This window comes from Vespa velutina, chromosome 1 (genome assembly GCF_912470025.1).
Source record: "Vespa velutina chromosome 1, iVesVel2.1, whole genome shotgun sequence".
Classification (NCBI taxonomy): Eukaryota; Metazoa; Arthropoda; class Insecta; order Hymenoptera; family Vespidae; genus Vespa; species Vespa velutina.
The window spans coordinates 7,405,112-7,420,111 of record NC_062188.1 but is presented as its reverse complement, the minus strand read 5'-3'; the positions used below and the strand labels follow the sequence as shown (position 1 = coordinate 7,420,111).

The following is a 15,000-nucleotide window of genomic DNA, read 5'->3' as shown; positions in this document are numbered from 1 at the left end:
AAAAAAATACGTAAAGGAAAAAGAAGGAGAAAGAAATAGAGTGAGACGACGATCACTTCGTACGTAGATTTCGCGTGTAATATCACATGTTTTTAAAGGACATCTCAATAAAACGAGTTCGTTGTAATTTAATCGTATAATAAGAGAGATTTGTAGACAGTTTATATTAATATTACTAGTCCCGCTCGACCGTAAAGCGAAAGAGAATACGTATATAGTGAATTTTTTTTCTTTTAAAAAAAAAAAAAAAATAAAAAAAAAATAAAAGACAAAAAGAAAAAAGAAAAAAGAATAGGAGGAAGAAAAAAAGAAAATAAATAAATAAATAATTAAATAAATAAAAAATGTAATAGACACTCGCGTAACGACTTTCACACAAAATTATAGGAAGCTTCGTAAGTCGATCTCAATATTTACATAAATATATTATTAATAATCATCTATTAATTTCGTGTAGGAGGACAAAGACAAAAAAAAAAGAAAAGAAAAAAAAACCAAAAGAGAAGAAGGATAGTCTCGAACCTTTTTACGTGAATCAGTAAAATTCTAAAATAAAATGTATTTTCATTCGTTTCATGAATTTCAAAAAGAAAATATAAGATATTAAAGCCGAATTTCGATCGATCGACTCTCGAAGCTCCGAGTTTATTTTTTTATAGAATCCGACATAATAGATACGTATGTACGTGTACACATACGTATATTGTATATGTACAAGTATATGTAAATGTATATGATGCGTTGAAGTAATGATGGGGTTAGTTGCCTTCTGTTGTAGAAAGTAAAAAGGAAAAAAGGAAAAAGAGAGAGAGAGGAGGGGGGCGGAGGGAGGGGGAGAAAAAGGAAGATAGAGATATTACACACATGCTAGTTTCTACTGACAATTCGAGATATTATTAGAAACGCGAAATTCTTGTAAAAATTTATTCCTCGTTTTTCTACGAAAGAAGAAGAAGAAGAAGAAAAAGAATAAGAAGAAGAAGAAAAAGAAGAAGAAAAAAGAAGAAGGAAAATAAAATAAAATAACAAAAAATTCATAGAGAAAAAGAAAAATGACGGAAAAGAAGAGCAAAATTATAAAGAAGCGCGTCGTAAACAAATCAAAAAACTAATTTCAAAAAGAAAGGGAAAAGGGACAAAATATAAAAAAAAAACAAAAAAAAACGAAAGAAGGAAAATATTTCTAACAAATTTCGAATTCTTAGCGTTATCGAAGTTAAAATAGAAATGATGTGAAGTTAGCTAGAGAAAGAAAAAGAAATATGTATATTGTAATGTATAAATCGCACATAAGAGATCCGACGCTTCTTCTCGATCGGTGATTGGGTTGATTCGAAAAATAAAAATAAAAATAGAAATAAATGAATAATGAAAAAAAGTAAAAAAGAAACGTCGTTACGTTCGAAGCGCGACATAATAATAATAATAATAATAATAATAATAATAATAATAATAAAAATAATAATAAAAAAAAATAATAATAATAATAACAATAATAATAATGAAATAATAATAAAAATAATAATAATAATAATAATAATAATAATAATAATAATAATAATAATAATTAATAACGTTATTAATAAAATAATGATTAATCATTATTAGTCAGATGGATAATGATGATGACGATAATAACGATAATGATGATGGTGACAATGAAGATGATACCAATATAGATAAACTATGGAAGAGAAAAATAAAAAAGAAAGTGAGTGAGAGGGAAAAAGAAAGAGAGAGAGAGAGAGAGAGAGAGAGAGAGAGAGAGAGAGAGAGAGAGAGAGCAAAAGAAAGAGACACAGAACATTTATATATCGTAGTGCTAAAGAAAAGGAGTTAGAAAACGAGTAGCATTTTTGGTTTTTCTACTGCGCGCTTCATAGGAATAACTTAGAGGCGAGATCCTTCTTTTTCAAAATGTAGGATAAACAACCATACGTTTTGGTTTGCGAGGACTCGCGCTCGATAAAAGGACGAAGAGCTTGGACGGTTGATTTTATCGAGTCTATTTTTAGTAGTTTTGTTTAACGACTAAACGGAACAAGAAAGCGAAGATAATAAAGAAAAGAAACCGCACGATAGAGATTATATATACATATATCTATAAATATATATATATATACATATATATATATATGTATATATATATTAACTATCCATGTTAAGCGACGTATCACGATCTTGTATGTATGAATAATGGAGTATCGAAAAGAAAAATCAAATAAAACGTTATACGATGAATGTCCGTTCAATCTCTTCTTTCGTTTCAATTTCGTGCCACTCGAACGTTTTCGTTTTACTGATCATTGATAAAATCGAGATCTATATTACCGACCTAAAGTTATCTACTCTTTTTTTTTTTTTTCTTTTTTAGTTCTTTTTTCTCTAGTTTTTTCTTCTAATAAAATTTTATTTCGATAGAAGGTGCATCGATCGTTTCAGACGTACATGCCAGTTGAGTTAGTTCGCTCGATTGGTATGGATCTATTTTAACAATAAGGTTAAAAGTAATACGAGGTACAAAGGAAATTAAAAATGCAGACCTTACTGCTGCTCGTCGTAATTCTACTTTCCAGTATTATAACCGCGACGTTTATAGAAGGTATCTTTCAAATCCAACAGGATCTTTCAATCTGGTTCTCGACTTTGAAACGTTCTATAAAAGATTCTTTTTCTTTTTTTTTTTTTTTTTTTTCTTTTTTTACTTCCTACTTTTGCGGACTGTCCCGACATGGCACTTAAATTACACAGTAGTACATCGCGAATACTCGCACGATAATATAGATTATATATCCAGCCATCCTGCGGTTATAATCTTAACTATCGTTTTTCGTATTTACTCGTTCTTTTTGTTCATTGCTAACCGCCGATATATGGGAATCTTCTAAAGAAATTATTTTTTTCTTAATTTATAATATAGATATAAATATGATTTTTTTTTTTTTTTCTTTTTTTCTTTTTTTTTCCATCCTTTCCTCGGCCTCCAGACGGTCAACATTGGCATAAAATAGCGCAGGAAGAATTGAAAAAATCTCTTTCGTATAAATGGAATACAGGTAAAGCGAAAAATGTAATAATCTTTGTTGGCGATGGTATGAGTCCCGATACGATAACAGCCAGCAGGATTTATCGAGGTGGTGAAACGAGTTATCTCACCTGGGAAAAATTTCCGCATGTTGGTTTATTGAAGGTATATAAATATATGTACATATATAACGTTTTAATTTTAAATCGTTTTATCTTAAGTAAACAGAAGACATTAAATAATATTTAATTAAAATGATTAAGATTTATTTTCTATTATTGCTTCGTTTCAATACAAAAACAAAACGAAAAAAAAAAAAAAAAAAAAACACAATGAAAAATGTAGACGTACAATACAAACAAACAAGTGCCAGATTCAGCATCCACGGCAACCGCATTATTTGGGGGAGTTAAAACTAATTACAAAGTTGTTGGAGTCGATGTTAACGTCAAATTGGGAGATTGCAATGCCAGCTTGAATAAAAATTATCACGTTGATTCAATAATATCTTTAGCCCAGGCTTCGGGCAAGGCTACAGGTTTGTCGATAAAACTTAACGAACATACAAAAGATTTTTTATTAGTACTTTGCAAATTCATATCTCAATATCGTAATAATATCTTATCTATATAATTATCATAGGATTTGTAACGACTACAAGAGTGACTCATGCGACTCCAGCTCCACTATATGCTCATTGTCCTAATCGACGATGGGAATGCGAAGCTAATATACCAAAAAATATAACTGCTTGCAAGGATATTGCGAGACAGCTCATCGAAAATGAGCCTGGTAGAAACATCAAGGTAGACCAATAATCAATCATGCTCTTCCGTTTTAAATGAAAGTTCTTCCGTTTAAATGAATAACATTTAGCTCGTTGCTACAGGTAATAATGGGTGGCGGTAGACAGACCTTGAAGTCAAATGTAAAGCCTGGTAAATATGATCCAATCGATACATGGGCTTGTTACAGTACTGATGGTAGAGATTTGATAAAGGATTGGGCAGAGGATAAACGAATAAGAAATCTTACGTACGAAGTGGTCGAAAATAATGAACAATTATCGAGAGTAAATACGGATAAAATTGATTATTTGCTTGGTATATTTGCCAATGGTCATATTAAGATGGATTGGGAGAGAGAGAAAGGACCAGAAGGACAACCAAGTTTAGAGGAAATGACTGTAACTGCTTTGAAGATCCTTCAAAAGTCATCTAATGGTTATGTTTTGATGGTACGTTTTAAAATTTCATTCGAATCAATGATATGTAAAGAATAATTATCGATAATATTATATTTATAGGTCGAAGGTGGATTGATCGATTACGCTCATCATCGTGGACATGCCGGCGAAGCTTTACGAGAAACCGTTCGTTTTTCGGACGCCATTAATGCTACTGTTAACATGATTGATACTGAAGACACTTTGGTCATAGTAACCAGCGATCATACTCATTCTATGAGCTTTAATGGTTACAGCGATCGTGGTTCATCGATTTTAGGTAAAACATTACATTCATTTTTCATAACAATTCTTTTTTTTTTCTTTCTTTTTTTTTTAATATGAATAATTAATTTTTGCAAATCTATAGGTATTGCACAAAAATCCAAATATGATGGGATACCTTACACGACCTTAACTTACAGCACTGGTGGTCCAAATAATGCAGCTTACATGATATCAAACACGACTAATCTTTTAACAAGAATCGATCCTTCTACTCAAAACACTACAGCGTTTAATTATAGTCAACAAGCTGCTATCGTGTCCGATGAAGCTTATCATGGAGGAGGAGATGTAGCTATTTATGCTATAGGTATTAAATTCCAATAATTCGTTTATGATAACCGCTTATTTATTCACTTCATTATTGCGAACGTTTATGTTCTTAATAGGTCCATCGGCCCATCTTTTCCATAGTGTTCATGAGCAAAATTTTGTTGCCCACGTGATAATATATGCTGCTGATCTTGGAAATTATACAAGTGGTAGTGAACAAAATGCAATATCTAATACTTTTTTCTATTTCTGTCTACTTCTACTTATTTTTACATTGTTTACTACTACTATCTTCGCGGTACATAGATAACAAAGAAAAAAAAAACAAAAAAGTAGACGCGATGAAAGGTAAATCCCGCAGTATTTTCTATGAATTCATTTACTTTCTTTTTCTTTACCTTTTCTTTTTTCTTACTTTCTTTCTTTTATTTAATTTTATTTTTACTTTTTATTTTATTTTTTATTTTATTTTATTTTTTTTTTTATTTTCAACTTATCAACGAAAACTGCGATATCCGAAAATGGTATGTTTAAAAAGAAATTTATTATATACGCCTTTATGTCTGGGGATATATACATAAATATATATATATATATATATATATATATATATATATATATATATATATACATTTTATTTATATATACATATATATATATACATAAACACATGTATATATATATATGTATATATGTAAATATATATATGTATGTATATATGTATATACATATATATATATATATATATATATTATGTATTATAATAAAATCTATTCTTATTGTATCTAATTAAATGCTACTACGAACGCTTATCAGATATAATCATACAATTGCATCCATTGCAATCCATAGTCAATCTTCTTCGGTCGTGCATGTTCAAAACTTTCTACTGATCTTTATATATACATATATATATATATATATATATATATATATATATCCTACATTAATTCTATTTAAAGAACATGATTCAATAATTCCTTAAAATATAAATCTATCTTATTTTACTTTTCCTTGAATATTATCATAATTTTCCTTTCTCCAATTTCACACAAATATTTACATAAACATTATATTGTAAAACAATTGTCAGTCTTATGCTGTATAGAGGATTAAATAGTAATTAACATAATAATAAAGATGAACGAATGTTTTGTAACATTAACGGATAGGTTAGGATTATGTGTATTGGCTTCAAAATTAAAATAAAAAATCAATTGACAATATTTTACGCGAGGATTTGTTTAAATATTTCAAAATTTCCATTATTGAGTTTTAATCCTAATGAAGTCACAATTGCATTGTATAAATATATACGTACATATGTATGTATATCTCATGTGTATATATATACATATATATATATATATATATATATATATATATATATATATATATATATATATATATATATATAATAAATGTATAACAACGACCTATCCTCTAACGATGCACAACGGTAGTATGTGTAACAGAGCCATCTCATTTAAAATATAAGAAGAGGAAGAAGAAAAAAGAAAAAAATGGATGCCGTTCGCGTATTTTCTACGTGCCGTATGATTTTAAAAAGAGACTATATAATTATATGGAAAAAAAAACAAAAAAAAAAAAAAGAAAAAAAAAAAGAAGGAAAAAAAAGATTACTAAAATTTTGTGTACACATATATTTATATATATTGTGTAGAAAAGAAAAATACAAATAAAAAAAAAAAAAATGAAAAAGAAGAAGAAGAACGGACAAAATGCGAAAGTACACGCGTGAATGAAAGTTAGTGAGGAACATTTCGACATTAGTGTAAGCTCACTGATTTCTCCCGTCGAGAGCAACGGCTTATTTTATTTATCTATTTATATCTATTTATCTATCTACTTATCTATCTCTATTTTATGCGTGTTTCTCTTTCTTTCTCTGTACCGCAATCGACCGTTGGAGCTTCGTTTTAAACGAGAATGGCTAAGACCTTCGAGAGTCTCATCGTTGATGTATTTCAACTGTTTTTCTGTCTGACGAAGATTTTAGCCGTATATGATAATGATAAAAATGATGATGATGGTAACGACGACGATAATGATAATGACGGCAATGATGATGATGATGATGACGATGATGATGATGATATTGAGATGTGGATCCTCTTATCATCAAAGATGGATCACTGAACTTTCGTTTTCTTTGTGACCCTAGCATATCTATTATTAGCTCCATTGCTCGAAGATTTCTTAGTTTTACTTTCGTAAAAGAAAATTCTAAACGCGATGTATGCTAAAAATATAACGGCGCTTATTAGGAAGACGAAACCCGGCGTGTACTTGTCAAATATCAATAAAGAACAAACTATTATCATTTCGAAGGCTAATATCAATGGTACAAGATAAACTGCAAGAATTAGGAAGAACGGAATTTGCTTTTGTCGTTGACGTTCCTGTCTTTGGAATTTAGCTATTGGCTTTCGTTCTTCATCGTCGATGACAAGGTCAGCTTCGTCGCCTTTTCCTTTCTTCGATTCGATCGAACTTTTCTTTGGATAGATGACGTTATTGTTGTTGTTGTTATTGTTTTTGTTACCATTACCGTACAATGATGTACACCGTAGATACTTGTAAATATAGAAAAATCTTTCGGCAATGCTTCGTAACAATTCGCTGATGCAAACGTTCACCTTCTTAGCAACCGGATGGGACTTTGAGTTATCGTAAGAGTAAAGTAGATATGGAAATAGATTCAGATTCTGGCAGCAATGGCGGAGTTTCTGCATCGAAGCGTGTCTAAAGAGTAACGGTGGCCTACTGTAATTTCCATCTGTAACAAAGAATATGAAAAAGAAAAATAAAAGGAAAGAAAAGAAAGGAGAGAAAGAAAGTTAGAAGAAGAAAAGGAATTATAAAAAAAAAAAAAAAAAAAAAAAAAAAAAAGAGAGAAAAAAAACGAAAGAAAAAAAAGAAAGAGAAATAAAAGAAGCGATGCACTGATACGAAAGATAAATGGGTTGAAAAAGATTAACGCGTAAAACAGTGATTGTTACATCATGCATGACAAACATGTAATTTCAATTTTTTCGTGATAAAACTCGATTTGATAAATGTTAATATTCGTCTTTGCAAAACAAGGGTATTTAATGCATCTATTAATCTGTTTTTGTTTTAATTTATTTTATTTTATTTTATTTTATTTTATTTTATTTTATTTTATTTCCCTTTTTCGTTCAGTTTGTTCTTTTTACCTTTGAACATGTTGGAAACTCGTCGTACGAGGGTTGGCTTCCCTTTTATGATCGTCTCCTCCTTGGAGATTCCCGAAACGTTCGACATTCTTGTTTTACGTATACGGGCAAAGATCGAGGGAATTTATTTTTCTAAGTTTTTCTTTCTTTCTTTTTTGTGTTCTTCTCTTCTTCTCAGTTCTTCCTTCTTGGAATCTGATCTGAACTCTTAAGTCCTCCTTCGATTCTTGTCAAGATCTTTTTCACACTAAATGCACGTGTGCACAAGCACTGGTACTTCAGAATCAATAAGATGATCTATCAACTAAATATCTTCTGTAAAAACAATAAATAATATTCGTATATATTTGAGATCATTAGAATAATGTTTTAAAGAAAAGGAGAAAAGTTGAAATGGTAGAAATTAATTAAAGCGTAGTAATAATTTGATTAGAGAATTTTAAATAAATCGTTCTTCTTTGAAAAAAAGGATTACTTTTTAAACGTCGATGATATTTCGAACGATCTTTAACGACGTATAAATCGGTAAACACTGACTTCAAGTTTCATACGTTCTGTAAAATAGAAAGAAAAAAAAGAGAGAGAGAGAGAGAGTAAGAGAGAGAGGGAGGAAAAAAGAGAGGGCAAGAAAAAAGATAAAAGAGAAAAGACCGGCATGCTTCGATAGCCTATCATTGACCCCCGAGATTAATCGATCATGATCCAGAAAACTTCTCTGCCTGTCGATCATTTTAAAATTTCGAAAAAAAGAAAAAAAGAAAAAAAATAAAGATTAACATGACATAAAATAAAATGATACAAAATATATAATGATAATAAAATGAAATAAAGACAAAAAGAAAAAAAAAAGAAAAGAAACGAGAAAAAGAAGATGAAAGAAAAGAAAATAAAAATTTATTAAAGATAATGGATACGAGAAAAATAAAAAGAAAAATAAAATAATATATATATAATACGCAACCCATTATATATGTATATAAAACTTAACCCATTTATATATATATATATATATAAAATCAGTGAGACGACGATGAAACTTGTTGAAACGTTTCAAATCAACAAAGTACAACGATATAAGGAAGAAGAAACAAGATTATTATTACCAAGAAGTAAAAGACCAAAAACGGAAAAACCGGTGAAATAAGCACCGCATTTCTTTATGCTTGTATGATCGTCTGCAGTTACTAACTCATGGCTACGTCGCAATAACACACGCATTTTAACTCTCCCGCGAATACGTAGTTATATGCGATGATACTCCTTAAATGCCCCTCCGCCGCCCCAACCCCGAGTAAAACCAGAACCAAAACACAGCGACGTACAATTTATATACATCGTGTATAATCGTACGGAGACGAATGAAGTCACCCGTTATATAGCATTTGCATCAATGTATTTTTTTCTTTTCCTTTTATCTCTCGCGATAAACGCGATGGACGGGAGGCGGGAAATTTAAATCGAACCTATATACGATTTTACGTGTGGATAATTTAAAAAAAAGAGAAAAAGAAAGAAAAGAACAAAAAAAAAAAAGAAAGAATGAAAAAAAAAAGAGAATAACACGTCATTACAAAAATAAACCGTCATCCTTTTTTCTCATCATTTCTTTTTTCTCTTTTTTTTTTTTCTTTTTTTTTTTTTTTTGTTTTTATTTTTGTTTTTGTTTTTCTTTACAACGAAAATAACAAAAAATTTAACAGAATACGATAAGAAAAGAAAATATTTCATATTCTCCATGTAATATCTTAGATATTCATAAGAGAGATATATATAATCTAAAGCAAACATTTTAATACTTCTTAATCATTGTTTTTATAACGTAAAATGAAAAGGACAAAAATGAAATTATTTCGTGGGTACCAAATTTATAATAATACGGCACTGTGTAGACACGGTGAATACCGTTTCGATCGACCCCGTTCGAACGAGAACGTTGTGTTTAAGCGTTGCCGTTTCGCGCGATACAATTAGATTCGATAATGTTGATGTCGAAACTTCGCGAGTAGGGTGGAAGATTAGACATGACGACGTTAACAGTCAATTGATATGATGAAAAATTAAGAACCATGGGGAAGTGTATGCAATAAATGTATGTATATGTGCGTTAGTGCATACGCGAATATATATTTATATATAGACACACGCACGTATACATACATACACACACACACACACACACACATATACACGCACAAGACATATATATATGTATTCGTTAACTAGACACTGGAAACTTCTATCTATCTATGAATTTTCTGTTTCCCTTCTATATCTTTCTCACTGATTACTATACAAAACCATATACTTTGCAGTAGATCGTTTCTACAAATGATTCTCCATAAGATGTTCTATCTTTTCTCTCTCTCTCTCTCTCTCTCTCTCTCTTTCTCGCTCGCTCGCTCAAACATCGACTCACTCACTCTCTCTCTCTCTCACTCTCACTCTCGCTCTCTCTAATTATTATGTAGAAACATGTACTTTAAAGTACAACATTTCTATAAAAATGTGATTTAACATAAAACGTAAAAAATAACTATCTTCTATTTCTTTTTCTCTCTCTCTCTCTCCCCCCCCCTCTCTCTCTTTCTCTTTCTCTCTTTCTCTCACTCTTAGTCACTTAGTTATATACATATATTTACCTTACTATGATCTTCTCTCCGGTTAGTCTATTTGTACTTCTTATAAAGATTGAATATTATTAGAAATTTTCGAAATATTATTGCCATATTCTATTAAAAAAAAAAAAAAAAATTAATAATAATGATAAATTCCGATCTAATATTTCTCTTATTATTTGTCTTCATACAAATAATATATTGTTTTTCTTTTCCTCTCTCTTTCTCTCTCTCTCTTTTTCTTTCTATCTTCGATCGATCGGTAAACTTCAAATGGAAGGCACACTACCGGTAACATTCACGATTAAATATAAACAACGACTCCCGTAAACTGAACACGACGCATGCAAACTACTTCTGCCGAGGGATAAGAGAGAAATGGTTAAAGACGAGTAGAAACGACACAAGCGACCTCGAGCGTCAGGGATACGACCTTCTTACTGGTCGAGAACGAGCGACGGAGAAAGATGAAGAAAAGGAGAGCTCTGATTGGTCAGAAAATAAACGAACTCGTACGAATCGATCAAAAACTCTTCTTCGTCTGTGATCGTTCAGGGATAATGGTTAACTCGACTCGAAGGGCCGTCGAAAGAAAAATATAACAGTACGAGCCATTAGTCACGTATGCTAGTTGCGCTCTTATGGAATCTAATAGATCGTTCTAATTTCTAATATATTATTTTTATTTTTAAATTTTTCTTTATATTTCTTCCTCTCTTTTTCTTCCTTTAATTTTTTTCTTTTTTTCTTTTTTTTTTTTTTTTTTTTTCGTTTCGATCGATCTTAAAATAAAGTTACGTAATTTAGTCGTCGAGTTTAAATTTATTTTGTTGTTTTTTCTTTTTTTCTTGAGAGATCAACAATGAGTGTTCTTCCTGTTTCGAATCATTCTTCGAAATCGTTTCATCATTCAAAATGGATTTTAAATGTTAATAAAAGAACGAATTTATATACGTAATAAATGCATGTCTGTTAAAATGGCATTAACTCTAATTGGAGATTAAAATTACAATATTTTTAATCTTTTTAAACGATTATAATATTAAGGAACATTATTAAATTATAAATAAAAATTGTATATTCGTTTTAAAAAGTAAACGACGTTATTTAATATAAACAATTGCATTTCTCAAAGTATGAATCAAATAATAAAACGCATTGTACTTATATTAGACTGTTAAAATTATTTGAATTATTTCAAATAAATATTCAAATTGTAAAAGCTTTTATATGATTTTAAATTACTATTAGTAAATGTTCCCATTATGATTTAAATGACGTTATGCACGTATACATATTACTGCAGATGTATTTCAAACATAAAACAGATTTCCCAATCGATTGTGATGTTTGGACATAAATATTATTCGTGCAAACGAAATATATATCACATATATAATTATGCAAGTGGTTTAAGATATATATATATATATATATATATATATATATATATATATATATATATATCTATTTGACTTAGACCATTTGTATGGTTATATATGTATGCATATATGTATGTGGCCTCTAATATTTCATTTGCATGAAAAGATATATATATATATATATATATATATATATATATATAATTAATTATATAAATAATTATATATAATAAATATTAACTCTATTAAAATAAAAAAAAGTCATGAATCCATAAACGTTTTTTTTCTAAATTACAGTTAAGATATTGTCTTATCTATCTCAGGCAACATAGATAATTCATTCGACGTCGATATATAATTCGCATTAACACGGAATTAATTTTTTCTGCCATTTCATAAAATATAACAATTTTGAATTTCTTAAAGTCTTTTCTTAAAGTTTGCTATAAATGAAAAAAATTATAACTAGCAAAAAAGCGTTTTAACTAGCAAAAAAATTTGTAACTAACAAAAAAAGCATTATGTTTATATGACTTTTCTTCATCCTTACAATGAGTAGAATACATTTTTAAAGTTTGACAATTTGTTTTTGAAACAACATATATATATATATATATAATATTATATATATATTCACATCATTTCCACTTTCATAATTATTGGTACATAATAATTGGCATATAAAAAATTTTGTACGCGTGATCGATAATCGAAAGTTCGTACACACAATTCAATTTTAAATCTACTTGAATTCATTAAATTATTTTCTCTCTTCTTCCTATACGTGTGCATGCGTACTTATACGTGTGTACATGTATATCTGTATGTACGCATCATGTAACGATAGAAAAAGAAATAAAGATTCGACTGGTGTTATAAATAACATCAGTACGTTCGAATGTGTTGTTCCTAAATGCCAACCTCTTTAAACGTATTTTTTTTTTCGTTTCTAGAGAAAGAAACATTGCATACATAAATAGTAGACATGTAATGAAAAGAAAATGTAATTCATACAAAATCACATTCACATAATATGCTCTATCGTACGGAAACGAGAAACGTTAATTATAGTCGCATATCCTTCGGATATCACAAACACGAGTTCAATGTTCAAAGACAATTTATTATCGACATTATAAAGTTAATGAAATATGAATAAGCTATATAGAGAAATTGAATACATTTCCTAGAAACAAAATAAAATCTGTCAGTATATATAAGTATTATAAATCATTTAATATGTTTTTGACAAAACAGAAATTTCTCGACTATGAAATTAAATATTTTTGGAACGTGACCGAACACGTGACCTTTGCTCGTTCCAACAGTCCAAACGTAACACATTTTAAAAAAAATCATCATACTTGCTATAAAATGAAAAAAAAAAAGAAAAAACAAATAAACAAAAACCGAAGAAGCGAAAATTGCGATAAGGCATAGAAAGGAAAAAGGAATAAAAAATAAATTAAACAAAAAGAAAAAGAAGGAGAAAAATAATAATAAGAATAAAAACTAATGAAAGAAGGAAAAAATAAATCAAGATAAATGAAAAAGAAATGAAATAGCACACGAGCAGGAGATAAAAAAGAGAACGGTGCGAAGGCCTTTTGATTTCTCGTTTTCGTGGTATCACGCTTCCTCCGCATGAAACTGATCGTTCAAAGTGGGGAAAAAAAAGAGAGGAATTGGAGAAAGGGGCACGGTATACAACACGCACAAAGAGGACGAAGAGAAGACGCATCCTAGAGACCACGTGCGGTTTCGTGGCTGTACCATTTTTCTATTTACTTATTCCTTCCTCCTTTCGATTTATCCTTCTTCTTCTTCTTCTTCTTCTTCTTCTTCTTCTTCTTCACCTCCTCCTTCACCTTCTGCTTTCTATTATTACTCATCTTTTTATTTTTCTTCGTATATGTATTTATTACGTCAGAGATCAATGTATCATTGCATAACGTTCAATATCTCATTATCGGACCTTGTCACTGACTATTTACCGTTGACTTGTTCAAACTTTTATCCATTTTCATACGAATTTCCGTTAATTCAGATAAAATACAAGCAAAGATTCCATTTGATAGGATTTTAATGATACATACTTGAATATTTGGTTATGGTTTAGTTAGATCAATTTTTGTAAAAATGTATGTTTACATTATGTATGAAAAGTGTAATAAATTATTCTACATAAAGAATATTTAATTATTATATTAATGATATGATTATATGATTGTGTAATGTAAAATATAAATTAAACATGTAATATATAGTATATATTCAACCGATAATCACATAATCATATTCGTAATTAATAATTTTATTAATTAAGAATATGATTATATATATATATATATATATATATATATATAAAAGTACACGTATATATAAAAGTAAGAAAAAAAAATATTTTTTCAGTCATATTATTATTATTACATATTTAATAATGTGAGATTATTTTAATATAAAATTATTAAATTATTAATATACGATTATTAATACAATAATTAATGGAATCAATTTTCGTAGAGAATTTGATTTTCACGTAATAAAAATATACGTCCTTAATATTTACCTGTTTTCTTTTATTAATAATCTTTTCTTTTTAAAAAAAATACTATGTAATTATTATATAATTTATAAAAATGAGTACACTACTAGTTTCTAAATGTCAATGGCCATGACCTAAAGAAACGAATATTTAATGCCACGGAAGTAGTTTTTCGGTTAAATTTGAATTAACTTTGCATGTAAATTCATTTCAATACGTTAAATAAAGTGAACGTTATAAAAAAAAGAAAAAATATCATTGGTTAATACTTAATGATAGATAATATTTGAATAAATAAATCGTTAAATTACGAACGATTAATTAATTATTCTCATTCCTTACTTCTTTTTATTTCCTTGCTATTTATTTTCTTTTTTCTTCGTTATCGTTCAATTAAATATTTCCAAGGTAAGTATGACAACTATGGAT

The 15,000-nt window shown here is 28.8% G+C and overlaps 2 protein-coding genes across 4 annotated transcripts; one reads left to right on the top strand and one right to left on the bottom strand.

Annotated features, from left to right (window-relative positions):
- Positions 1–1,608: 1,608 nt before the first annotated feature.
- On the top strand, positions 1,609–5,373 carry LOC124957765 (alkaline phosphatase-like). Its single transcript, XM_047515060.1, has 8 exons — positions 1,609–2,602; positions 2,988–3,190; positions 3,371–3,563; positions 3,668–3,831; positions 3,915–4,262; positions 4,332–4,530; positions 4,621–4,845; positions 4,925–5,373. Exons 1-8 carry the CDS (start codon positions 2,536–2,538, stop codon positions 5,116–5,118), a joined length of 1,593 nt encoding a protein of 530 aa, XP_047371016.1. The 5' UTR covers positions 1,609–2,535; the 3' UTR covers positions 5,119–5,373.
- An 859-nt stretch (positions 5,374–6,232) lies between these two features.
- Positions 6,233–11,039, bottom strand: LOC124949809. Of its 3 annotated transcripts, none has more exons than XM_047495538.1 (4): positions 10,669–11,039; positions 8,505–8,583; positions 8,030–8,344; positions 6,233–7,608 (listed from the first exon to the last, which is right to left on the bottom strand). In XM_047495538.1, the coding sequence occupies exons 3-4, from the start codon at positions 8,115–8,117 to the stop codon at positions 6,962–6,964; spliced, it is 735 nt and encodes a 244-aa protein (XP_047351494.1). In that variant the 5' UTR covers positions 8,118–8,344; positions 8,505–8,583; positions 10,669–11,039; the 3' UTR covers positions 6,233–6,961. The 3 variants fall into 3 exon arrangements, with proteins under 3 accessions (XP_047351494.1, XP_047351503.1, XP_047351486.1); XM_047495547.1 differs by lacking the exon at positions 8,505–8,583 and having other exon boundaries at positions 10,669–10,758; positions 10,836–11,039; XM_047495530.1 differs by lacking the exon at positions 8,505–8,583.
- Positions 11,040–15,000: the final 3,961 nt, after the last annotated feature.